General features: G+C 39.5%; 1 protein-coding gene across 2 annotated transcripts in view; it reads right to left on the reverse strand.

The window, feature by feature from the left end:
* Nucleotides 1-1,137: 1,137 nt before the first annotated feature.
* sema4ba (sema domain, immunoglobulin domain (Ig), transmembrane domain (TM) and short cytoplasmic domain, (semaphorin) 4Ba) overlaps nucleotides 1,138-27,379 on the reverse strand; it is a 51,015-nt gene continuing 24,773 nt past the window's right edge. For both annotated transcript variants that reach the window (XM_055009360.1, XM_023290302.3), the window contains exons 2-15: nucleotides 24,568-24,995; nucleotides 12,153-12,313; nucleotides 11,888-11,950; nucleotides 11,165-11,263; nucleotides 10,524-10,635; nucleotides 10,185-10,301; nucleotides 9,792-9,949; nucleotides 7,095-7,276; nucleotides 5,855-6,005; nucleotides 5,266-5,476; nucleotides 5,040-5,155; nucleotides 4,471-4,628; nucleotides 4,256-4,347; nucleotides 1,138-4,049 (exon numbers count right to left, since the gene is read on the reverse strand). In XM_055009360.1, the coding sequence (XP_054865335.1) occupies nucleotides 3,277-4,049; nucleotides 4,256-4,347; nucleotides 4,471-4,628; nucleotides 5,040-5,155; nucleotides 5,266-5,476; nucleotides 5,855-6,005; nucleotides 7,095-7,276; nucleotides 9,792-9,949; nucleotides 10,185-10,301; nucleotides 10,524-10,635; nucleotides 11,165-11,263; nucleotides 11,888-11,950; nucleotides 12,153-12,313; nucleotides 24,568-24,685 (2,511 nt within the window). In that variant the 5' untranslated portion in view covers nucleotides 24,686-24,995 and the 3' untranslated portion in view covers nucleotides 1,138-3,276. The remainder of the gene's footprint in view (nucleotides 4,050-4,255; nucleotides 4,348-4,470; nucleotides 4,629-5,039; nucleotides 5,156-5,265; nucleotides 5,477-5,854; nucleotides 6,006-7,094; nucleotides 7,277-9,791; nucleotides 9,950-10,184; nucleotides 10,302-10,523; nucleotides 10,636-11,164; nucleotides 11,264-11,887; nucleotides 11,951-12,152; nucleotides 12,314-24,567; nucleotides 24,996-27,379) is intronic.

Consider the following 27,379-nt stretch of genomic DNA (forward strand, 5'->3'; position numbering starts at 1 on the left):
ATTTACTATCTTCTGAAATGTCTTTACTTTTCTTTTTTCAATTTGTTTAATTTTTTTCCTTCAAGAATACATCTCTGACTTTTGTATTCGCCCTTGTGACATGGTTGGAATGTGTCCTGTAATGCTCTGGATACCAATAAAAAAAATAAATAAAAACGAACAAAAAAAACCCCAACTATCCATCTTATCCTTATTTGAAAATTAAAATAAAGTGCTTTTCTATACAATAAAAGTCTTGTTTTAAAGTTTACCTTAACGTCTGAAGAGAGGTGCCTTTACAGGTTTAGTGTTTGTGGTTTAGAAAACACTATATTTAGAGGTGCTTGTATTATTTTATCGATCCAGTTTATATTATAAAATAACGATGTATGGACAGTGGAGGGCACTTTGTAGCTCCTTAAATCATGAGGCATTTAAATAAAAAAGAAATTATCCATTTTATCTTTATTTGAAAAATTAAAATAAAGTGCTTTTATATACAATACAAAAAAAGGAAACAAAAACAGTAGTGATGTATGATACAAAAAAATACAATTCACAATATTTTTTACATTGGCAGCTGAATTTACAAAACAATTTTACATAAAAACTTGTTTACTTACAATATGACAAGAGTCTGAGCAACTTGTACCGTCACAAATAGAAGGCCTGACTATAGTGGTTTCATTAAGAGAGAGCAGACAACGATACTTCCACTGTGGCGTTAATAGTTTAGGCTTGTGTTCAAATAAAAAAAGCATGTTCAGTACCTGCACATATTTGACTAAATCACTGCCACTTTGTATTTGTTCTGCACTTAGCGGATTTTTTAATATTATTCGGATGACAGCCGCTTCACCAAAAGCTGCCACTTGTATTTATGTGGTTAATAACAGTCAAAGCATGAGTCTTTCATACTGCATGAGTGATTATAGCTGACCAGTCTTTCATTTCTGCAGTGCCATTTACAGGAAATGTAACATAAATACTAATGTTTTTATTTATATATATATATATATATATATATATATATATATATATACATATATATACATATATATATATATATATATATATATATATATATATATATATATATATATATATATATATATATATATATATATATATATATATATATATATATAAATAAAAATAAAAAATTCTGTTTCAAAAAAAATCAACCAGTGGTTATTTATGTACTACAGTTGAAGAATAAAATTTAGTCCCTGACTGAGGTTTAAGCCACCCTAATAAAAAATAAACTTAAAAAAAAACACCTCATGGGCGCATATTGTACAACATTAACACTATTAAGTTAGATGTAATACGGTTGTCACTTTTTTCTAAGCATGGCCAGTCCTGTCACACCTACAGTGTAGCATTTGACTCTACAGCACTACTACCTGGTTAGTTTATCATCCCAAGAGGCACGTCTCTTGATTATTGTTTCAGAAGGCATTATCCATTTTCTCCCCAAGGCAGGTTTGTAATCCATAAACCTGCAATGTAGTAAGGCTTTTTAACATCATGTGCAAATCCCACGCATTCTGAGTCAAGTTGCATGCCTTCCCTTTACGTAGTGAATAATTTTACTGGCCGCATCGCAATACTAGAGCCGAACTCAAGTAAGACTTAAAGAATATAGTATGACGTGAAAAATGCTTTCAAGTTACGCTATCATCTGACTCATAAATTTGGTGATTTTAGAATTATTTCTGCATAAGGAGATGAACTCGGTTGTTTATTACTGGATGAGAATGAAAGTTATTGCTTTTATGGTTGCCTCTAAAACCATTTAAGCAAGCAGAAGCTATTTTCTTCTATTCATCAACACTCATCAGTTAATATTTATATCAAAGGTGAGGCTATACAGATGTGTGTTATTTAAATTGGATTATGAATAGGTGTAGTATTTAAATATTTATGATTTTTTTTTCTTTTGAGAAGTGTGATCGATATTCAACATGTTAAAGTACGACTGTGAGAAATGCCTCTCTGTAAAGTAAACATTTGGCCACATAATCATAATAAATATTTATAACTTTTTGCTGCAATAAATCAACTGCCACAGATTTACATCACCACGCTGGACCCTCGTCTCTTATCATCTGTTTTCATTATGCCAGCCTTTCAGAGTTTCATCATCTTCCTTCCTTTAAATCGCACCAAAAAAATGGCTAAGAATCTCTTGCATACATACGGTTAGTGTAATGAGTGAGTGTGTGTAGGCGTGTATGTGTTTGCAGTGCCACAGATCCTAAAGCAATTAACAGCGCCAACACCTTTGTGCTTACTCAGTCTCAAGGTGAGGTTTTTCTCGGTGTTTACCTCACTTCACATTATTTGCTTTGCATAGGCTGCCTATCTCATGAAGAACAGCATGATAATACCTGGAATGAGCTTCTCCCTCCTTTATCACGTCAGAAAACTCTGACGGTTCGGGGTCAGGGCTCCTCAGAGAAATATTTATACCCAGTAACGATGTCAACACTTAAAAAGAATATTTGTGTCTGCATCCATATTCTTTTTCTTTCCTTGGTATGTAGTGATTGAGGTGGTGAGAGTTTCTGCAACATTCACACTGAGGTGATTCTAGTTGTGTTTTCCATCACGTTATAGATCATTATCTCTTCTGAATCAAGCTTTTCAACCGTTTATCTGAATTCATCTTGCCTTGCTATATTTAAAATCATGAATATACTTGTGTGAATCGAAGAAACTGTGACTTTTTTTTGTTTCTTGGCTGTCACTGACTTGTTCGTGTATATTGTGGTGTTAGTGTTTACCTTGCTACAGTACAGTACATAGTGCATAGCCTCAGCGAAGGGTAGACTCTTACCAGATGACAGGATGAAAATAAAACAGCAAACACTGTATCAGCCGAGTATGGCAACGTGTTTACTCAGAGCATCACCAGTATGTTATATGGACGGACTGAGAGGCAATGCTCTGAAGTTCGATCGCTGAATCATAGTTGTGGTGCCACCTCTATGCTCATTACATTCCCATGAGCTGTGTGTGAAAGCGTCAAAAGTCTGAAGGCAAACTGGAACTTCTTCAGTGTGCTTCAAATGCACTTGAATAAAGGAGTGAGGGGAAAATAGAATGAATGCACATGGACCACAGACACAGAACTAAAACATAAAAAGAAAAGACAAAGTGCAAAATCTGTGAAATGAAATGTCTCTCGGCGAGAGTGCTGCTTTTCCCTCTTATAATGTTTTGTCTTTCTCAACAAGTGCACTCCTTCCTTTGATTTCAAATTGAGTCTCTCCATTTAAGATGAAGCCAGCCTCACACTATCGAGTCTTTAATCTCGGAGCCCAGTCTGACTCTAGGCCGTGGGCATGTGGGAGAAATCTCTACATGACTCTCTCTCAAGTTCAGAGGCCTCTTCTCCGACTCTGAGAAGCTCTTGCTGTTGTCGGGCGACGAGCACTCGTGAGGAGGAGTGCTGCAGATGTAGTTGTCATTAAGGGTCTGGTACCCCTTGTGATCTGACACCGACGCTGTGACTGTGTTGCCATTTAGCGGCAAGTTCTCAGCCGGTTTCCCCACTATTCTGGGCTTCTTCTGCTGCATGTTTGGGCACTCTCCCTCCTTCAGCATGGACTTCATGTGGTCACGGTTCCGGTAGACCACAAACAGGGAGAAGACCACGAGGGAAAACGCCAGAAGAGCGCACACCACGATCAGCTCGTTCCAGTAGGTCTTAGTGTTGATCTGCGGCGAGCGGGTCTCCCCTGGCAGGATGATAAATTCCTCCTGGGGGATCAGAGGTGTGCGTGAGCGGCCTGTGAGGGTGGTGCTCTCCTGCTTGGCCTCGCCCCTCACGCAGTAGTTAGCCAGCAGCTGCTTGAAGCCTTCCTCCACCGACCAGCACTCGTAGGTTTCTTGCTTGTCAGCTTGAGCCACCACCACCAGTCCTCCTTCTGGGCTGGGGTAATGGAAGTGACCGGCGCTCTCACTGAACTCCCACCTCCTCTCTGCCAAATTAGAACGCAGCTTGCAAGGCAGCACTTTGAACGTGTTGGCTGGGATAATGATCACCTGACACGACGACATTCCTGTTGAAAGGCAAAGCAGAGACAGATCGAGTGAGATATTGCATGAAATGAGCTGCGCCACCTCACCTGGTGCAGAATTCCTAATAATAACGGTTCCACGCAATGAGCATATTTTAATCAACACTCAATTTGACAAGCAAAGCACAGAAGAACAGAGTGCTGCTCTGTAAATCTCTGACAGGTTAGAGAAAAAGGAGTTCACATACGTGTATAAGGAGGTTTAGCAAACCGTGGGCTTGGTACAGTCTTGTTGCAAATAGATGATGTGTCTGCTTCATCTACATCCTGCTGCCAGGCACTGAAACACATACACTTAATTATAAAGTGCGACTCTAAAATGCAGTCATCTAATGCTTACATATCTTAAAAAGCTTTTTAGTTGCTGAAATGTTTGTAGATTATTGTGCAGAGGGATACATACTTGCTCGGTGGAGAACGCCTGACATCTACACACTGCCTCCCGTTCCAGCCACAGTAAGGATCTCTGGAAAGGATGCACTCCCCACAGCTCTGATAATTAGTGCAGTTAGCTACTGGGACCTCCACCAGTTCAGAGAAGGAGGAAACATAAAGCCGACCCTGTGGAGGAGAGATGGCAAAGCAAGGGACAGACAGGAAATGCCCCAAATTCAGATACTGGGTTACGATTTTCCAATTAAAGTCTTCCCTGTCTGACCCTGATCTAAATATACTGTATTTTCTTTAAAGGGTTTTAAGAGGGAATTTTCACCCTGGTGTACAAATCTAAGCAAATACATGCCAGGATTCGGGAAGTGTCACAAATCCAGCTGTTCAAACCCCAGCTGTTTGCAGATCCCCTGAGAGAAAGTTGCATGTAATTAGCTCATTAAACACGAGGTTTGCTTTAGGCTGTGACTCTTAATGGCTCATGGAATCCCTAAACTGGCAATAAATGAATTTACTGAGCTTATTAGCTCCCGCCACGAGAAAGCTCAGCAAATGAAATCGGACTGGAGCAATCCACTATACCTTTTCAGTGTCCAGCTCAATGTGTTGCACTGGTTGGGTGTCGTGGAAGAGCACCATCTCCTCAATGATGTGCATCTTGTTGTTGACATTAATGGCTTTATGAAGTCTCCCGTCATCTAGAAAAGATATGGTTCGACTTGGAATTAGATTAGAAATGCTAGTTGTGTATAACTCAGTGTGACACAAAGGGGCAGATGAGAGTGTTTGAGTACAGGAATTCCTTTACCTGTGCCAATGAAGAGCACATTATAGGCCTTTTTAGCCGCCGAGACCCGATGGACAGCAATCTGCGTGTAGCGAACATTACGTTTCAGGAGAAGAGGCTGGCTGCGGATCACGCTGTCCATCAGGAAGTGGTCTTTGACAAAATTCAGCACCTTGTCTGGCATGTGCAGCGAGGAGGAGATGCCCTCTTCCCTGGCAGCGTTTGTGATACACTGTGGAGACGAAACAACACGTCACCTTTTCACATGTCGTACATTCACTCGCACTGGGTAACGCCACCAACTGCGGTTGTACAGCACCTCTTTGTTTGTTTGTTTATTTATGTGTTTTATATTTTTCACAGATTCGGCTGCCAGGAAATGAAAGTCACAGCAGTTTGATAAGAATCATGCTTTTTTGGAGTGGAGCAGGAGTGGTGCCAGCTTGACAGATATCTGCTTAAGCTTTGATCACCAGTCAAATTGAGGACATGACTGATGAGCAGACAGGAACATCTGAAACCCCTCATGCAGCTGATAAGACACACCGCTGTGTGCTGACATGTATGTGTCTGCAGTTTCTCCAGCAGAGGGCAGCAGGTGAGCACTCACCGCTCCAGGCCGAGGCTCTGGGACCGGATGGTTGTACGTGTACCACTGTTGAGTCTCACGGTTGACCTCTCGGTATCGCCCATTGAACGCTTTTTCCACCTGGTCCATAGTGAAGGAACACACCGCAGAGCTTCCTGATGCTCCCTTGTACCTTAAAACACAGAAGCAAGTATCTCAACAACACTGACTCATAATTCATTTCATTTAATTGAAATAATATATGAAGTTTTAAATGCAAATGAGTTTAAATTCTCTCAGAAGAAGCCCACATATCAGAGGTGTTTTGAGTATTAAAATAAATCAAAAATTTAACACTGTATTTCAGACTCTAACTGCTTGAATATACCCATGAGCATCACACTTGAAATCTGCAGAATCTTCACACTACCATGCATGTAACTGTGGTGGAGAGTATTGGTCAGTTTAAAAAGTATTTAGTATAAAAAAAATAAAAATAAATAAAAAAAAACACATCAGAAAGAGGCCCCAAAATCCCCTTTTGGTGAAAATCAAGTTATTTTTTTTTCTTCAACCTTGGTAACATGTCTATATGGTATTTTCATATACTGGAAGACATATCACAGGTACAACAAGGATCCCTGGAGCATGGAGAAGCACGTTTGCCTTTAAACTGCATTGTGTTCCTTCCATTGTTTCACATGTAACACATCTAAGGAAACAATCCTCTGAACTTGCAGGGTGGGACTTTTGGTATCATTTTCTTTCCTCTGAATATTTATTTGGTTTGAATACGTATGGCAGAATCACTCCAATATTACAACTGGCCATTGTGTAATGTAGAGCGTTTCAGCAGAGTTGTAGGTGAGCTGGTGTGCTGAGTGGCAGCGAGCAGGGAGGGAAGAGGTGGGGACTTGATAGATTTGCAAATTATAGAAGAAACAAAGATGTAGAGTTACATCTAAGCCATTTTAAGGCAGGAAGGGATCATTTTCAGGGAAAAAAATCTAAATATCTGACTTTAATACATAAAGATAAGCTTTAGGAGTTCAATGAGTGATCGGAGAGAGATTATTAAAAACCCAACAAGTGTGTATATCTGGCTAATTCCTAAAAACATTACAAAGAAGTCTTGTGAATCTGAAATATGGCACAAGTTAGAGTTATCAAAATTATCAAAAAGACATTAGTTAATACTTATGTATGCCAAATCTGCACAACATATCTTCAAGGTATCAAAACATGTATTTGGTAATATGCGAAAGTTAAAGTTGGTCCTCACCACTGCGAGGTGAACACTCCATAAAACACAGTGTTCTTCCAGTCCTCTGGGCTGGGTGTGAGCACAAACATGTCTTGGATTATGTTGAAGGGGAAGCCATCATCAGGAAGCGAGCACAAGAGTTGAGCCTTCAGGAAAGTTGTCCATTTCTTCTGCAACACTCTCTCACCTCCGATGTCACCCTGCAACACAGTTATTTAAGGGTTGGAGTCTTTTCAACTCGAGAGCAGCAGAGGTTGCAGCAATCTAAGACTGACACCTGTGGTTGCTGACAATTCCTCTGCGCAGTCTGATTCCCAAGTGTGATTTAATGGGATGTGACAGGCCTGTGTAGTGCACATCATGAAACAATGATATGCACCATGCAATACATACCGGAACATATAGCGCATATTGTGCATTATATTGTTTTAGAAAATAACTCTGTCATGTTTATTTACTTTCTTCATGTCAAAAACAGAAAGAAAGTGCTGTGTATGAAGGTAAAACTGTTTGAATTGATGTAATTGAAAAGCATTAACCTTCTATAGTAAAACCATAATGAGCTAAATCAGTTGTGCCTGCAACATGGATATACCCTGAGGCAGCAGACTTCTAGGTCATGAAAACAATACACATCATCACAACTGGCATAGATAAAAAACACTCGGGGCTTAGAGGAGGGCAAATGCTTTTAAATGAAAAAGAAAAAGAAGCATTGCTCCCTGACAATCCTTCTTCACTGACACTACTGCTGTGATTCAGCGCCTTTGGCACGAGCCTTCAAAAGGCTATGAGTGGCACGGGACCTCCTTGACATGCAGACTAATTTGGCTACGCAGATTTTACAATAAGATATCGGCACAAGTTAGAGGGCAACTACATCTTGAAGCCTCAGTGTGGAAATGATTTAGAGAGATTTAGAGCAACTATGTAACAAATTACATTCCAAAAAGAGATACAGGTCTCAGGAAGGTGACTATAGATGAAGAGCTAAACTGAACATATCATTTTGGTTTCGGAAAGATGTGGTATTTAAAGAGAGGACAAACACAAAGCCTGTTTATCATAGAGCTAACAAGATGAAAGGTAGCTGCTGTGTGCAGTTTTCAGAGACCAAAGAGAAATAGTAAATGATCTAAAGCATCTAAAATCCTTTCACATTATGCTTTAATTACGTCCACTTTAGTATAACATTAATCAGAGGAAATACCAGCGATGGACGGAAAGGGAAATGACACATGACCAATACTGAGCTTCTGAAGCGATTACTTATTGTAGTAACCCAGGCAGATAATGAGCAGCATAGATATTCCCTGGTCCTTCTTAAACTGACTTCTGAATAATTGAAGCAAATGCATCCCATTCATTAATCTGCTGTAAAAGCATCCCATGTTCAAAAGGCTATTCAAAAAGCCATGAACATGGCAGGCAGTAATGGCTTCTTTCTGGGAAACGGAACGATCCAGCAAATGAGAACATGCTTTGTTTTGTTTGTTTGTGGCAAAACATTGTTTACCATTCCATAGTTAGCCTCCATGAAGTGGGATCTGTGTACTAAACACCTGAATATACAACAGAGATGGGAACTGCAGCTGACACAGTGAGTCAAACAGGATTTAGGGACATGAGGACACAGACTGGACTTACATAATTTATTTGAACTGGCATATAGTATTACTAAAAGCCAGTGATACAATCTACCTACTGAGCATTTTATTCATTTTAAAGCTTTGTTATGTTTACTTTTTGACATTTTAAATTTTTTTTTGTGAAGGAAGCACACTCCCAAAAGCTGACACATTATTTCTAATTTCTTTTAGGATAATCTGTGCCAAGGATATTTTATATTCAACACAGATTTTAACCGTATGTAAGAAAACCCATCATCACTGTGCTACTTGAGTCAATATTTGCATAACTATTCACTGAAATGTTTGTTTTAAACTGAATGTAAGGAAAAACTGAGTGGACAATTGCATGAAGATAATAAAAATAACCCCCTGAGCAGTGTCCGACTGTGAAACAGCCCCTGTGATTCACAGCTGGGCTTTCTATGGCACCACCTCAGACTGTCAGCTCATATTTTCCATTCCCTTTAGTGATAAACGTGATTGTTTTCCAGGAGACAAGCAGCAGTGTGATCTGGAGAGCTGGTTTGGTTGTTGCATTATTAATATTGAGAAAACCCGAAAAATAATGAACAAATACTGTGTTACGGTTGGCATTTTAGTTTGAAAGGCCTGAAGTATTGCAGCAGGTGATAAAGCATTTCTGCACACAGATCTTGAGCTACAGTAATCCCAAGCCATTTTTAGTTGGCTACAGAATCCTGTTTGAGCACAAATATTTGGTGAAATATGATAAGAATCTAGAGAGAGGATTTGGAGTAAAAGAATCAAACATAGAGAAACGTGCAGGGGAAATGTTTTTCTGTACCAAGCTTTCCTGCGTCACTGCCCAGAAGGACTGTGAGCTATACAAGACGTATTTAAGCGGTAAGCAGCTTTCAGAAGACTACCTACATGCCTGTATAAGAGCATGCAATGAGCACAAACACATGAGAAATGCGCAAACACACAAATAAACCCCTTTCCTGGTTTGATAGATTCCTATAGAGGCAGTGGGGGTAGATGTTGCTCAAGGGTTATAAAAAAAAAAAAAAAAAAAAAAAAAAAGCCTCTTTAGATGGACTATCTGCCTTCAAGCATCACTCACCTTGCACACGCGAGCAATGCGTGACACAATGGTGTTGTCAAAGAAATCAAACTCCTTCCCTGCTTCACTGAAGAAGAAGTAAATCTTATCATCATCGCCCACTAGGTTACCCTTGGGCAGACTCTCCTGTATGTAGGCAGAGCCAACAAAGGCTGGATCTGAAAGGAAACCAACAATACTGTCACACTGGGATCAAGGACAGATGTCCCTATTCCCTCTGACATCAGCACACTAAATGGAGTCCAGCTGCAGCAGGAACTGACAGATTGCAGGTAAACACAGTGAGCACAAACAGTTTGAGAATGTCACTTTCCCATACAAGATGTGATGTTAAATAATACATCTAATTTTGATTATGAAAAGAAATAATGAAAATCACTGTTTTCCAGTCACCTTGAAGCCAGTTGAGTGAGTTTTCTGTTTTTAGTGCAGTTCCTTGGCTTAGACTCTTGTAAATGATGGGTTCATTTCCTTGGAAATTACTGACTGTACCGGCGTACAGCTCTCCATCTGCAATACGGAGAAGAAGACCAGCATAATCACAGTATTTATCACGAGGGAACAGGCTTCTGCGTCATACACAATAATGAAATCTAAAGGCTTCATTTTGTCTCTATATCAACCACATGTGTCTTGGTACTTTACTGATCCCTACAGTGGCTTCTTCTTTGTTATAGAACATATAACAAAGCCAGATTTTTATCATCAGCTGACAGCCATTGTGAGACCTACCAGCCATGATGGCGGTGGACTTGTATTCAGGGTTGAATGGGCAACGACTCCGTCCATCCTCTGTAACAATCTCACCGGTCTCACTCTTGACAAGGGAGAAGTCTGAGGTGTTCTGGAGGAAACACACACACCAAATGTCACATGCTCGGTCGAAAGCTACAGCTGTAACCTGCTCTGACAGTGACCTCAGCGAAAAGGTGGGCAGTCAGTCTTAGGTTTAGGTTGAAGCACAGGCCAGCTGTGTTTGTTTGTTATGGATTGTTGTAAAAGGCTTTAAAAGATTTGTAGAAAAGGATTAAAAACCAGTCTGATTCTGATATAATCTGATTGCATGCATCAAATATTTTGATCCATTTCCCATGGGCACAGGAGATAATAAAATTATGCACTTTTATTGTATCTAGCTGGGTAGAGCCTCCGCCAGACTGCTAAGTGAGTTGAGAGGCAGGAAGCAACATGCATCAGATCTCTTCCTCAAGAATCTAATAACTAAAGCACATACAAAGTCCTGCACAAGAGGTAATCAATTTTTCTTTGAAGAAAAAAAGGACAAAAAGCACAGTTTTTTTAATATACTTATATAACAAGACATGTATAAGTAAAGACAGCACAAGACGTGACTGTTTGATATATACACTTACTATGTAAGCACAGATGGGGCTGAAGGCGTACGTTCCACATACGTACAGATGAGTGCTGTTCATACGGAGTAAAATCTTGATGTAGTTGAAGCAATCCGTCTGTATCAGAAACACAGAATTGATTTGAGAAATAACTTACACGCATAATGTTTTTTTTAAGGCTACAAACATAAAATGATGTAGGTGATCAGGCTGTTTATATTAGAAAACTCACTAAGTGTGGATTTTAGCAGTTTTACCAAACAGTTCACATATTTTTTCAATGGATTTTCTTCATTCCTCTGTCAGACATTGTGTATAGAAGCTTAGAAGGCAGGGTTAAATGTACAGAAAACACAAATGATCGGCAGATTCACCAGTAGTTTGCAGAATTGTCAAATGAGTGTTGGCACTGCAAATAAAATTTCCAGTTCTAAAAACACAGATTCCTTTTGCTAATGTGTTTCCATTTAACAAAGGTTGCAGGTCTGTATGTTTAAGTGGAGGTGGAGCAGGCTGACAAAAGAAGGAGTGTAATAGAGGAAAAGTGTGTTTGGAAGCAAAGGAAAAATCCATTGTGATAAAATGGAAAGTTACAACTTGACAGGAAATGTCCAGGGTACTGCCCTGGGTCTGACTCCCATAATGGTCAACTTAACCAACAAGGCAAACCTGCAGGTATGTAAATAATGTTTCAGCCATGCGAGTTCAGCTACTTGAGCTATAAACCAGCGGTTCACTTGCCTGCAGGTCTTTCCCTTTGAAACTGCACTCCTCTCTCTTCCTCTCTGGAGTTTTCCATGTGAGCTGCAGGAAAGAAACGCCGTCAGACTCTATTCTACTGTAGGTATAATACAGTGAGGTGTGTTATATTGGTCTCCTGGGATCAAATCATATTTATTACCATATTAATATAGTACCTCTGGGATCTTATTATAACTACATTCATATTGATAGAGTATATATATATGGTATTGCAGTTTACAGACGCTCACACGCTGGCTCTTACATTTCTTTGCAGCCTGACTGCGCTGATATCAGAGAGGTTGAGAGCAAAGAGAGTCTCCCGAGCGCCAACATACAGCATGTTGTCTTCATTACTGAGGAGGAGAGAGGTGTAGTTGAAAACCCCACTGACTGAGAAACTTCTGGTCGTCCTCTCCTTCGCATCTAGACAGGAGAATACACAGGAAGAGACATGGAATTAATCCATTAATTAATCTGCCCAAGTTGCATAGAAGGTGTCATTCAGTACATTGTAAACCTTTCAAACAATTACATGCTGTTGGAGACAGAAAATGACTAAACGTACTTAAATATGCAAATAGATGCATTTTGACGATGTTTCTGTGTGTGCTCACAATATTGATGAACAGCACAGATACAATGCTGATGCTCTGTCTTAATCAAACACACTCTGTCAATCCTGACAAGCCTCACTGAGCTGCTTTTCTCATTCCTATGACAAGTACACTGATGAGAAACTTTTTGTGTCCTAATGTTGATGAAGCGTCGTGACTTGAATTTGTTTTTTTTTTTTAAAAAGGGAAAAAACATGCATAAATTGTCTTAAATATCATCTACCTATGCACAGGCATTTTTGACAGTATAAGACAGCACACAGCACAGAGCTGACAGGAAATGAGGACAGTGAGGGAAAAGATATACTACAAAGGTCCAAGTCAAACTCTAAACTGTGAAAAAAAAAATCTGTAAAAAATGTGGAAAATCTGGCAGCAAGGGTGCCAGAAAATATACATTAAAGACTGTAGAAACTGATATATGAATTATGGTAAAAATGTGTATTTTTATGGTCACACACTGTAGAAAGAATAAATTACTATTTGTAAAAATACTGATTTTTAATGTAGACATTATTTGCAGTTTTGGCCTTTTTTTCCACAGTCAGCACGCAAATTTTTCTGTGATCAAAACAAATGAAGATAGGGAAAATCTTTAAATTAACAATTAAAAAAACATTTTATACTTGTTCAATCCCTCATATACATATTTTGTTCCTTCAAATATCAGCCATTTTCTGTAAAAAAAAAAAAAAAAAAAAAGAGAGATTTTTCTTCCTCTGGAGTTTTCCCACTGACTTACATAAGTAAAAAACAAAAAACAAAAAAGGAAAAATAGTGCAATTACTGTTGTTTGATGTGGATATTATGTACAGTTTTGGATAGTTTGTAGTTTATTTTTATGATTAACATCTAAATTCATACATTTTTTCTGTAATTTTACAATTTATTATCTGTATTGAAACAAAACAGGAAAAATTTGTAAAATAACACTAACCTAGAAAAAAAAATACTGGTAAAAACAGTTGAAAAAGTTTTTTTTTTTTTTTTTTACTGTCTAGCCAATGATATAGTGACTACATAGTTCAGATCTTAGACCTCCAGTGACCAGGATGCTCTAGAAACAAATGAGCTTTGACCTTGTAGAGAATTATACTAACAAGAGAAGATAGATGGAAACTATACATTTCAGTCTTTAATATACCTGAAAAAAGCTCATCACAAGACATGGACAATATTGTGTTTCTGTGTGTGCAACTACAGCTTCCAAATTGCAGTTGCTCCTCATCAGAGAAAGATAAAGTCCTCATATTTCTCCTCGTGTTCAGTACTGTAACTTAGCGAGTGGCTTTGTTCCAACTAAATTAACACCTCCTGACTTAAGCCAAGGGTTAAATCATCGTCTCTCCTAATCACTGCTTTAAAGGCCCATGTGTGTCTCAGAGTTGGAGCAGTCTAGAGGCCTTCACCACCAGCCCAACTTGAACAACTTGCCTTAATGGCATGCCAGCACAAACAGCGGCAGGGAGCTGATGGAAACTTGAAAAGACTGAAGGACTGATACAGGACTTCTGCCCCAAAATGTGACAAATGAGGAAAGAAAAACAGACCACAGAACCCCATTTATTTAACTCCGATACAGTGATGTGATTTCATGTTCATAGAGGAATGTTGTTCTCTGTGATAAATCTTTAAACTGCTGCTGTAAGGGACTGTACACCAACTACTGAGGTGGGAAACGGGCTGAACATGATGTTTTACTTTTGAAAAAAGCCAGGCCTCATAATAATATTTTATCTGGACCCTCTTTTTGAAAATACAACTCTCTTATGCCAATGTCTAATGGCAATAGGACAGTAGGGAATTGGTTCATCTAATATCTTCATTAATACAAAAAAAAAAGAATTTAAGATGATGTATCCTATTTTAAATGACATCTTAAAAGAACAATTAGTAATACAATAAAGAACTTTATTTTTTTAACAAATGAAAATTTGGTCATGGAAATGCACTCAAAGCTGGCAAAATGCTGCAAAAAATCCCTAATAGAAACACAAACAAAAGTAAACACAAAAACACAGAGTTAAATGCTCTCCAAACAACATACAACATATATGAAGTCCCATATGGAAAGAGGCGTGCTACAAATGTCTACACCACAAGTCCTCTGGGACACTAGGCGGAGTGATGGGCTCCATTTGGATAAGCAGTAACATTACAGACAGACAAAGCTGTTCTGACCATAGACTATAAGAAGACAGTCTAAGGTTCTGACTTATATCCTGGGATTGCGTTTGTGGCTTTTCTGGGTTTTGATATTTTCAAGGCATGAAAATAACCGTTTCTATTTCAAATAAGTGAGCAGTTTATCCCAATAATGCCTGTTTTGAATTCTGATCTGATGTTTACAGTGATGTTAGAAGCCCGCCTGCACTTCCAGTCTATGAACCAACAAAACATGATGCATTATTATATCAAGACAAAGTCAGTTTAGATTTACTGTTGTCAGTTCACTTTGGGAGACACCTCATTTGTACTGTTTTTTCGCTGCTCAAACTTAGACGAATTGCAGGTGTAATAGAGTGAAATTGGATTGAAACCACAGGCGCTGGTGGTAATAATTAAAATTATAGCACTTCCCTGCATAAAACCTATCCAGTCCAGGTAGAGTCATTAAGTCGTACTGATAATAAGCTCACTATGTGGTACATGCCCTGCAGTACGCGTGACCTAATATACCCTCACCTCAGTGGGAAGGTACAGGTTAGAGGACTTCCTGTCCCTCGGGAAAACAACACGTTAATAGCAGTCCATCACCACAGCAACTCTGAGCCATACTGTAGTTAAATCTGTCCGTAAAACCACAAGAGACTCGGCTCTGCATACTGTACATGGACCCACTGGGGCCATTCTCTTTCCTTTTCACTATCATTACAGGATAAATGGACTGCTGTTCCATGCTGGTTCTGTTTCCCCCCCGTTTTTTTTCCCTCCCCACAGAGCCTTGGGCAAATTTAACTGTGATTTACGGAGAGAGAAAGACAAAGGCCAAAGCCAGAACCAAAACAAAAGCTTTGAGGGATTTTAACAGAGGAGGATATCTACACAATTATTCTCTGGAGGCACATCACCACTGTCTTACTTACCAACCACAGTTGACAAAAAGAAACAATAGGGCCCCCGATTGAGTATCATTAAAGATATCCAGCAGGGTTTTGAAACTGTACAAAGCTTCCCCTTCAGAATTTCAAGAAAACAGTCATCTTTCAGTGTAGACCAATTGGTTTACAGTGCTTTATATCTCTGAGGAGAAGGTAATTGTTTAATGGTACATTTTAATATCACGTTTTGTCCATGTGCTCTAAAAGGTATGCTTAACCAAATGGCTGGATGGTCCGAAAATTACATGTTCAAATTTCTGCAAGATGTTTAAAGCCTTACAGGTTATTTTCAGTGTCTTTTTTATTTTGTCACTTTGATTTTACATCCTGCAGTGTTAGCTAATAAGATAAAGAGCCACATATTTGTCTAAGGAGTGGGTGGAGACCAAGACAGAGCAAAAAGGAGAGCAAATATTGAACCTGAAATTATGAAGAGGTCAGAAATAAAACTCCAAATCAAAACTAATGTTACTCTGTGTCTACTGGACTTTAGGACTCAGTAAGACAGATGTTGACTTGCGACATACTAATAAGAGATATAGAGAGCAACAAAAATAAAGGAACTTCCCTAAAACTATCAGATGAACTGGAGTAGTTGTAACCTTTTATTTTAAATGTGCTTTTAGCCTAAAAATGATATGAATTATATGAAGAAAGGATTTTCAGTTAGATGTATTGAAATAAATAGCAGTTTAAATGATTTGCTGAAAAAAGTCAAAAGCCAAAAATGTTGATAATTGATAATTAGTTAACAAACAAACCTGACAAACATTCACTAGTTCCAGCTTCTCAAATGGGAAAATGTACTTTATGATGGACTGCTGATCAAACCAAACAAGAAACTTCAACTCAATGAAATTCAGATTTCTTTTTCACAGTGTTCTGTCATCATGCTGATCATTATAAGAAAAAGAAAGGGCCAACTCGACAAATTAAGCTGTATTTGAACTGATTCTTAGACATTCTGGATATGAACAGCAGCGTGAAACAGCAACATGGTCTTCAGACCACAAAACCGGGGCAGAATAAACCCACAGGTCGACCACCACGCAGACTGTTACCCCAAAACCAAAATCACAAGCTAATGAGTGCATCATACTTGAACTCGTCCTCCCCTGCACTCCACATATGCCACAGTCTCTTAAAGAATCCCCACCATTGTTGTCTGACTGTCTGAGGTTGATTCCTGACGGGTCACTTCATGACAATGCAGCCCCAGAAATGTTGTGGGTTCACCAGGAGGAGGGAAGACACACGAGTTCAAAGGAAGCACTTAAGAGTGGAAGAAGAGCTTGTAGCCGTGAAAGAGACAGAGAGGGCAGACGTGGCCATTGTGTCACTGCTGAAGAGGTACAACAGTATCATACCACAGTTCATCCTTGTCTATCTTACCTTTCTTTCTTAAGAGAGCAACCGAGAAAAGGTCCAGAAAGAATAGACGCTTTAAAGTGCATCTTAGTGTTGGAGAGGTTCATTCAATCAAAATACTACATGCTTTTTACAGTGAGCATACAGTATTTGAATTGATTGACTGATCATTTATTCCTCTAAAAGAGCTCAAGAGACTTGGACCATCTATGAAAAGACACATCTTCAAGTTGTTTTTTTCCTTTACGTCACCACCAGTCTTGACTTACTGATATACAGTTGTACAAATTGTGCTTTTTCTGGTCTGTTTAGGTTCTAAGATATCATCTATCAAGATATTTTAGAAAAACTAAACAGGAGCCACAGAGCTGTCAACATTTTTCACAGGAATTACTTCCTACAGGAGATAAAGTTCCTATGAAAACCGAGGTCTGGATTATCCTGAGAAGTTGGGACATTGTCTCTGCAAAGACAAATTACTACTGGGGTTTAAAACTGTAATTTTTCAAACTAAATTGAATTTAACTCCACTTTTTTGGGATATGACACCACCTACAGAGACAGATATATTAAAACCTCAGAACATAAATTTAAAATTATGTGGATGGGTACATATCACCTGGGAAAGGTCAGTTTTTGCTTTTTGTTTGTTGTTTTGTTGTCTAGGTGAATTGATGTTTTGTTCTTTTTTGCTATGATGTGTTTTTTTGTTGGCGTTTTGCCTATATTCAGACAGTACTGCAGAGTGAGAAAGAGGAAGTGTGGGCACGAATGATTGTAGGAAGGGTGCAGCCTGCTGGGAATCTAACCAGAGACTCACTGTCTTGATGGCATATCTGCCCATATGGTGTGCACCATAAACACTCGGACATCAAGCCATGCTGTGAGCTCATCTTATAACGCAAGAAATTCATTTTCACCCAATCTAAAACTTGGAAAAGTAAGACAGAAATCTCTACTTTGCTGTTTCTGCTAGACTGACGATGGAAACAACCAGTCACTATCTGCTGCTACACAAGGCAGCCAGAAGGACTTTACACCTCAGCATCTCACCGATACCTGACCTCTGATCTTAGAGTTTGAAAGAGCAGCTCTGAGTAGTTTGAGCACTTCATGAACAGCAAACTCTTTGGTTCAACCTCTGACAGCTGCAAGCAATGTGAGATCATTACCATTATTATGTAATTAAAAGCCATTTCTGCAAATGACACTGCTAAATGGACTGAAATACTCACACGGGCTAACTTGCTAATCTATTTAGAGGAGAAATTAATTATACTAGGCTTAAAGGAATCCTACTACATTTCTGCAGCTGATTTCCTGATGGGTCCGTGTCCAAAAAAGTAGTTGGATCATTAAAACTGTTGAGCATCACAGCTAGAAGGGAACTGTAGAGTAATTTGTCCTTTGGTGACAGTGATCTAAGTGCCTTCTTTTGTAGTGCAACTATAACAGGCTGATCCACTCGGTCCCCTCCCTTATGAGTGGGCTGCCTCTATCAGCTACTACAGCTGCATGTTCAGGAGATCAGGTGATTACATACCTCATTTAACGCACTCGTTCTTGTTTGGTTTCTGCAGAACTACAAGGAGTCATTCTCACAAACAACAATACACTTTGTATGAGTGTTAAATGACCAAGAAAGTCTGCAACAAACCCTCCTTACAACTGGATCAGCTTCTCTTTAACGGTAAACTTGGTTGACTAAGAAACAAAGATTCTTATTACCAATAAAAACAAGGCACCTGACTTTATAGTAGTTTGTTATTTCAGTGCTGGTCATAGTTCAGCAGAAGATGACCCAGAAAGAAAGCAATGTCTCTTTACTGCCTTTAAGAGCAAGCAATGGACCCATGATAGATTATCTTTAAGGGACGTCAGATGCCCCATTTCCAGTCTTCTGATTGTAAACATGACCTACATTATCATCCATGAGGGAGTATAAGAAGAATGCTTACGAGTAATGGTCTTACGAGAACAAGACTCACATTTTAAACAGGGTTGAATGGGCAGAAGAAGATGCACAATCCACTCCTAGATGAGATGGATCATTAAACCAATAGACCCGGGAGGACAGCCATGTAATCTAAACTTAGCCACTATATCACAACAGCAGTGTAACTAATGGTTAACACAGATTCAATCAGCAGTTTTTGTTGTGTAGAAAAAAAACCATGTCTTGGATTTGCTTAGACAACAAGATAGTGAGAATGATAAATTCCTGAAATTGTAGTCATTTAACATCTGCCAATTCTTCAGTCAGTTTAATTGAATAAACCAAATTGATACATAAATATAGAGAGCAGATATGAATACAAAAATTATATTTTCTTTCTTAAAAAAATACATGTTCATGACTTCCAAAGGAAAACATAAGTACTATATCAAAACATCTTCATTCTAGTTGCCATTGTGCAGCCTCTGACTGAAAGATAGGAGGATCTGACTCCATAATTAAAAAGGTTACTTATTCCTTTTCAAGCCACCAGCATACAGACAGGAATCTGCACCCATCTTAAAGACAGATGGTGTCGAGCGAGAACACTAGAGCAAGGACAGAAAAAAAAATCCCTGGTGTCAAAGGTGGAAACTGTGAAGCAATTTATTTAATTGTTTGTTAAAGACAGCGAGGACAGACGGATGAGCCGGGACACCTCAGCATTAGGGTAATCTGTTGAAAATAGAGAGACAGGAATGACATCTACAAGAAGTAAGGAAGAAGCTCCTCAGGCGGAGCGAAGAGACAGCAGGGACAAATCTGTTTCCTTTGTCTTCATCTGCCTACTGTACTTGTTCAAGGACTTTACTCAGGATGGAGCAGATGAACCCTTGTAAATCCAATTGCTTTTAGAAGAAGTGATTAAAACCCTCTGTTGAGAGTGAAGCAATGACCGCTGCGACAGGAAGCCACAGTACCAACAGGAGTCCCACTGGGTCAGTGTCAGAGCAATGCCAGAACTCCCACTACTGTCGCACTGTCTGGTGACATCAAGATAGAAAACAGCCCTCACTGGAGCGCTAACTAAATTATCCTGAGTAATTTCAAACTAGCTATTAAAAGCTGCGTGCTGAACGGGTAACTGTGGGAGAACAGACCTGGGAAGCTGAAGGACAAAGACTTAAGCATCTGGAATGCATTAAGACAACAGGCCAAGAGGGTCAATTCAGCGGGAGATTCATTAGGCAAGCTGTGAGCCTGCTGTTTGTATTGGTAAATTGTGGGGCTGCATCTTGTTAGCAGGATATTGTCTCCACCACACCATCCTGATGCTGAGATAGGTGGTAATTTTCGAACACAACTTCAGGAAACCGAGGCTGGAGAGTCATATTGTGAACGCTGCAAATATTGTAAATGCCGAGGAAAGTGTCAAGATAAAGTGTGCATTACGCATTCACACAGCAGGGATGAGCAATAACAGAGTCGGGTGGTGTAATTTACTGTGGAACATTATAGCATAGCTAGAAACTAATTAAACTGTTTGCGTTTAAATGCAACAGTTAAACCTGTCGTTTGTAAAGGAGCACAGGATCCTGAAAAATGTTGATAAGGCAGTGTGATGGTGAGAGAGGCACAAACGCTGACCCTAGATTAACCACAATAATGTAAACCAGCTGCTGGTGCATCAGGAACTCACCATGACCTCTTCCTCTGGTGTGAACAGTGCTGGAGCATCAAGAACAAAGGCACTGCACACAAGGTCTTGACATGTCTCTAACCGTACAGCAGCACTCTGACCTGCCTGGCCTGACTCCATACTGTGTAATTACGGCCACTGTGTCCTCACAACACCTTGAAAATTAATGTGCAAAGCAGCTGTTCACACTTTGAAGCCTTTTTTTGTTTCAATTTCTTGTCATTTGGATATTTTGGTTCTATGCGTAAGTATCATTTTAGGTTTGAAAATGGCAATTATTCTTACTAGAAAGCACTGACAATTACTTCTGCTATAAATTGAGTGTCGAAAAATGAAAAAAGCCTAATATAAAGCCTTCATATTGCTTTCTTTGTTCAATCCATAATTTAAAGTCACTTTCTGGTTGTTGATTTAATCCCTAAAAGCTTAGCTATGTTCATCAAAGTTCCATATTTTGAAGTTTTGTACATAAAAATATTCCTTTTCTGCCTTAAAAATTTCTCAGATGGAACTCTACATTGTTAACTCTCCTTTACAATGTGTGGATGTATCAAGTCCGTGCCTCTTTTTCCACCCACACCTTCCCACTCGCTGTCACTGGAGCACACCAGCTCACCTGCAACTCTGCTCAACTACAGTAAAACTACAGTGGCGAGTTGGATTGTTGGAGCAATTCAGCCATACATGTTAGAATGAAAAACCGATCCTGAAGAAGATTAATGATTTGGACAGCCCCACCCTGCAAGGTGACAGGATTGGCTCCTTAGATTTGTGACGTATGAAGCCTTGGAAGTCTGAATTTGTGTTTTTTAAATTGACATCAGTACACTGCAGTTTCAATATTAGTCAGTTGTGGTGTTTTGACTGCTTATTTAACTCATGAGCTATCTTCCAGCTTATATAGAAAAAAAATATATGGACATATAAACAAGCTAAAAAAAACTTGAATTTCACTGGAGGGGGTCCAAAAACACACATACTTAATTTATCATCATCTGAAACAATAAAGCAAAAAAACTCTTAAAGCTAAAGACTGGATATTTGGCTTAAAAAAAGACTTTAATTATTAATTAATCATACAAAAACTACTTAAGTTTATACCACGTAAAGTCTGACAGACGTTGATGACTATTTTTGCCATTGGTGCGAGACTGCATGGTCATTATGTTCACCAAAGCAATAATCACTGATTTGAGTCATAATAGAAAGTAATACTTAGTCACTGTGACTTTCCATTCTGTTGGACTCTCCTTGATGTTATCAAGTCTTTAGCAAGTGATACAGAGGAGTGTGTTTAAGCATTCATACCATGAGGAACTGCTGTTCAGCTATGTGGCACCAGTATTGAAAAGCTGTTATCTCACTTGACACCAGTGCCATTTTGAATTACTGGAGAGTGGCTGATTCAACTGGTCTAGACATGACAAATTTTAAATAATTAAAAACACTTCACTCCCACTGTGGCTCTGGGCACGGCCCCTACACAAAATTAAAGCACGAATGCTGCATGATGTGTAAGAGAGGGCTGAGCTGATCAACAGGAAAAGAAAGGCAACTTAAACGGCTTATAGGTGTGCCTTTAAAAAGTGTTCCAACACACTAAGCCATTCAGCATGGTCTGCATTAAAGCCTGGAACAAAAGCAGAGAGAAAAGCAGATGCAGGCTTTATTCCCTGAACCCATGATCCGTCCTGATAGGCGCATAATGAGAACCAGACAAGTGTTCACACCATAACACATACAAATCCCCATTCATTATTCATGGCAGATTACCCTCTTCATTAGGGCAGAGGCGGGGACCATGGGACAGAGAGAGAGCAAGAGGGAAGAGGAGGGGAAGTTGGTCTACGACAGTGTTGCAGGATGAGGATCAGCCCTGCAGGGCTCCAGCCCGCCTACACTGCCGAGGTTTTAGGCATACAAGACGTCAAGCTAAAAGGCATCCTGATAGGACAGAGACGACCAGAAACCATGATGAGACCAGGCAGTTTCTGCTGCATAAAGTTCAGGTCCCTGAGGCCTGCTGCTCTGCATTCTGCTTTGATACTGTAAACACAATGTGACAAAGCCTTTCTGCAGGAGGCTGGAAAATGTCAGTGTAGCAGAACCGACAGCACAGCAAGACGACTCCTTCCACCAGGCCCCATTAACCTTCATCAGCTGGCTGAAACTTGCTCTTTGCTTCACAATCTAAAACCTAAAAACTGGTCTTTAAAACACCAACAAATGTCAGTCTTTTTAGACATTCTTTGTCGGACCTGCTGCATAAGCCTGCTAGTAAATTTCAAGTGAGTGTGGGCTCTGAGCCATATCGAAATATGTCAGAAGGAGCTGATAAAATGGCTCCTTGTTAAGTTTTATGGGGGATCGTAACTACCTCTGTTGTTAAAGCTGCTATTTCCTGCATGACCCTTCACACAAAGGTCAGAGCTTATCAACGTGGTTAAAGTTACAGCAACATAAATGCTCTAATGAAACAGGCTGATGACGAGGATTAGTCTGGTTAGCTCCAATAATAGAAGTAAAATAGATACAAGATAGAAAAGACAAGCTTCAGTTTTAGTGAATACACGGCATGTAGACAGGAGGCTTTTTTCATGTGGGTTTTGCATGTTTTATGGAGTTGTTAAACATGGGCTGCACACTCAAAAAGCAAATGTCCCGATCAGAGCAGGGAAAAGTGTGATGCTTCCTTTCAGTGAGTGATTGATGGTGTGTATTGTTGTGAAACGCTCCTCTGGAGTCGAGCTGTGGGCTTAGCTGAGTCTGGGAGGTGACAGAAGTTACCTATTGGTACAGAGGTCCATCACGTGGGAAGGTGCAAGCTCAGACAGGCTGCACGGCTCACCTATTCGAACACTTCCCTGGCTCGAAATGAACCTCACACTGGAAATCGAATACACGTCTATAATAGGTTCCTAAGTGAGATCTATCAACACAATCTTGCCTGACATGACTCTAATGATGCCTGAACATGAGTCACTAACTGCAGTTGAATCACTGAAAGCCTCCACTGATCCCATAATCTATCATTTTGTTTAATTTTCCGTGGAATCACTAAAGCACAACGAAATCCAACTTGTCATCTCAAGTAGTGCATCTTTTGAATAATTAGATCAATGATGATAAAATCCCGACTTTAGTGCTGGTGGCCATCGGAATATCTATGAAAAGCAAATCATGTCACTCAGAATGGCCTAATTTAGCTGAAACTCCCCAACATAATTCATGGGTAAAATATTGCTGGCATATTTGCTAAGCTCATAGGCATCTGGCAAGCAGACATGCAAGAAGCAGAGATTATATAACAGCAATAACTCTCTGCTTGACAGACTATGTCCGAGTGCCCTCAGTAAGTCGCAACACAATAGGCCTGTTCATTTCATAATTGTGTCTGACCTGTAGGTACTCGACGGAGCCGCCCTGATGGAGCTGCCATTCACAGCGTGGATTTACATGGAATTTAAATCATTATGGTGTGAAAACACCATTTCGCCCATCTAAATCCTTTTAGTTCTAACAATGGACACATATGAAGTGTATTGATTATTTTCAGTGGACAGTTAATGAACAGGGACACCACGGGGAATTGCATAATCAGTTCTGCGAGAGCACAAAATGTAGGTGTACTTATGAGCTACCAGATAGTAAATACTTCACCGTTCATGGTACAAGCTCCCTGACTGTGCAGCTGTGTAGAGTTCTACCTCTGGAGAAGAGAAAGCTACTATGCTACCATGTTTGACTGTTTACTGACAGCCGCCATGCGCTGCCATTCCTGCAAAAGGATCCGCCAAAGCCACAAATGGAGCTTGAGGCACCTCCAAAGCTTACACATGTATCCCTCACAGAGAAATGTCCTGAGGAGTCTGCAAGCGATGCATATATGTAATATCAGGAGCGCTCCACACTACACCAATGTCACGGTTATTCCATAGCAGAGAAGTTGTGAAACTTACTGTAGGAGAAGGTGAGGCGTGGAGTGACATCATTTTCTGTAACCGCTGTGTGAAAGCAACCAACAAGAAGGACAATGTAGGCTGGGAGACAGAGCCAAGCCATGCTCTTTGTCCACATGCCTCTTCCTCAGGACAGCTGGCCAACTTTGCAGTATTTGCCTTTCAGGTTTTTGGGGAATTCATGGAGAGCGACTATTTAAATCCGTGTTTATTTTCTTTCCCCTTCCCTCTCTCGCTTTCTCTCTTGCTGCAGCTCCAGGCTCCTTGAACAGAAGGCCTCTGCACTGTTGTGAAGTCAGGGCACTCCTTCGGGGCTGCAGACGGAAGATGCTGGTTTGGGATGACGATCGGAGACCTCAGAGAAACACAGACAGCTTCCACCAATCAGCCTCCATGCGTATTCGGCACCGCAGGGTCTCAGCTGAGATCTGCGAAGATGAAGAAACAACATTCAAATTAGTGTTTTTATAAGGAAGCTTATATGGTTCTTTACACTCAATTTTCAAGCAAAAATCCCCCCAAAAAATCTGGCTCCAGTTTCCTAATGGTGAAGGTTTCTCTGCTTTCTATTGAATATCTTAGGCTTTGGATAACTGGTCAAATTATTTTTGCAACTCTATCAGCAGATGATGAATATTGCTGTTAGGTGCAGCCTTATTTCCTTGTTTTGTTTTTTTTTAATCTATTTTGTATTCTGTAACCCTCTGAACCCCAAACCTGCTGGAAAGCTGAAAGGCATGTCATTGTTAAACGTCAAAAAAAAAACCCACAATTTCTCAGAGCCAGAAACAGTAAAAACTGAAATAATTGTATTAGTTTTCGATTTTCCAACGGTTCTCATCTGTGATGTGCTGTTCGGACCAGAAACCTTCCCAAATCTGAACTTAAAACTGCAACATTTCATCAAAATGTGTTTCTTCCACATAGCCATACCTCACTTTAAAATTCAACAAAAGTAAACGTTTTGCTCCAATCAGATTCCGAAACAACAGTGATGTGACAAAAAAAAAAAATCTGAATTTTTCAACTGAGTTCCAGGCTGTTTAGCAGATAAGAGACAAGCACTGAAACAAATTTTAAAAATGTAAGAAGTAAATATCTAGTATCCAGTATACAGTCACTATTTTCCCCCCAATATCGGTAATAACTGTGGGCACTTGTTTAAAATGAAAAAACTAAATTATAAAATAAAATTATAATCAAAGGCATTCAACTATCATTTTTGCCTTCTTTTTATGGTTTTTCAGTTCGCTCTGCTTCTTGTCATGGTTGTGCTGTTTCCACAGATGTGTAAAACTTTATGGTGCAGTGAAAAATGAGCCCACAGAAACTAACAATGTGACAGGAGAAAAAAAAAACCTAACTGCTTGGGATTGAAAGGGTTAATAAAATTTACATTTTGTTGTATTTTACATATTGATCATTTCTATTTTCATGTGTATTAGTATCATATTGTTACACTGTATTTGTACTGTCTTACCTTGCCAAACATCTATAAATCACTTTGAATTTATACTAACCTGTACGAAAAGTCCCATACAGTGCAAATACCATTTCACTGCTTATAATGGGCACCATTGCTGAGCATAAACGTGTCTTCATTTTTATTACCATAAGTATGCAGCAATTATATAACCTTTTATAACTTTGAGTGTAAAACCAAAGTCCGCTTTCTCTAAAAGTGGGTCTCAAGCACATCTGCTTTCAGTTTCTGTTCATAGGAATATGCAAGTGGTACCACTGCAGTGATCATTAACAGAATACAACATGAATAATCTTCAGTGCGAGGTGTGTTTGTCTGTGCACAATGCTCCGGTCAGGTTAATTTGACAGTGTCAGCTGCAAACAAACAACCTTGTGCTCCCAAAGCCATAATCTCCATATCTGAACTGCACATACTCGCTCTTTTGTGCTTTGCACTGGAGTGAAAAGAAAGCAGAGATTTCTCGGAAATCTTTGTTAAACCTTCAAGACAAAGGAAAGGTGTGACGCCCAGATAACGGCTCATATTACAAGAATTACAGGAGCTTCTGTCCCGCAGTTTTCCTCGGATTAACTTTAGTTTCATTACTGAGTAGTAGGAAATGGTGTATATGCATTAAAACCACTCACACTATGAAAGATTTTGATTCCCACAGGTCATAGAAGCTTTAGCTCTTCCTGCTCTCAGTTGCAATGAGAATTTTATGGAGATAAAATTGTCAAAAGCACAAGAAAGCATTTAAAATCTCTCCATTCCTGCTACTCAGTTGTCCTCAAATCAAGACAGAAAACTGCCATTTAACTTCTAGCTGTTGGATTTTCATTTACAAGTCAATGCTGGCTAACTCCTTTGTCCACAATGTGTATACAAACTCTTGAGAAAACATCAGAACAAAGCCACAACATTACACCCATAATGGAGTTATGGGGCAATTCAGAGATACTGATTAACTGACCTTAGTGAGACATGAAGGGAAACTCAAGACAGACATCCCAGTTACAACTGCAAATACTCCACCACAGTTGCCACAGGGAGCTCCCTAAATGCAACCAACAGGAGATTCAGTTTCATGCGAGGTATGGCAATCAATAGGAGAAGGTAGCAAGTGAAGCTATTCCTGGTTTCTTTCAACGGGATCTTGACTCTTAGTCAATAAGTAGTCTGACGCTTCTTACAAACACAGACATCTCCAAATCTGAGCCGGGCAGATGACATTTGGAGGAGCAGGAAGGCCGTGATAAAGACCCAAGAACAGGAGACAAAGACGGTTATTTCAACAGCAGACGTGAGACACACATGCAGATCCGGCCCGTTCTGTCAATTTAATCA

Source organism: Amphiprion ocellaris, chromosome 3 (assembly GCF_022539595.1).
Source record: "Amphiprion ocellaris isolate individual 3 ecotype Okinawa chromosome 3, ASM2253959v1, whole genome shotgun sequence".
Lineage (NCBI taxonomy): Eukaryota > Metazoa > Chordata > Actinopteri > Pomacentridae > Amphiprion > Amphiprion ocellaris.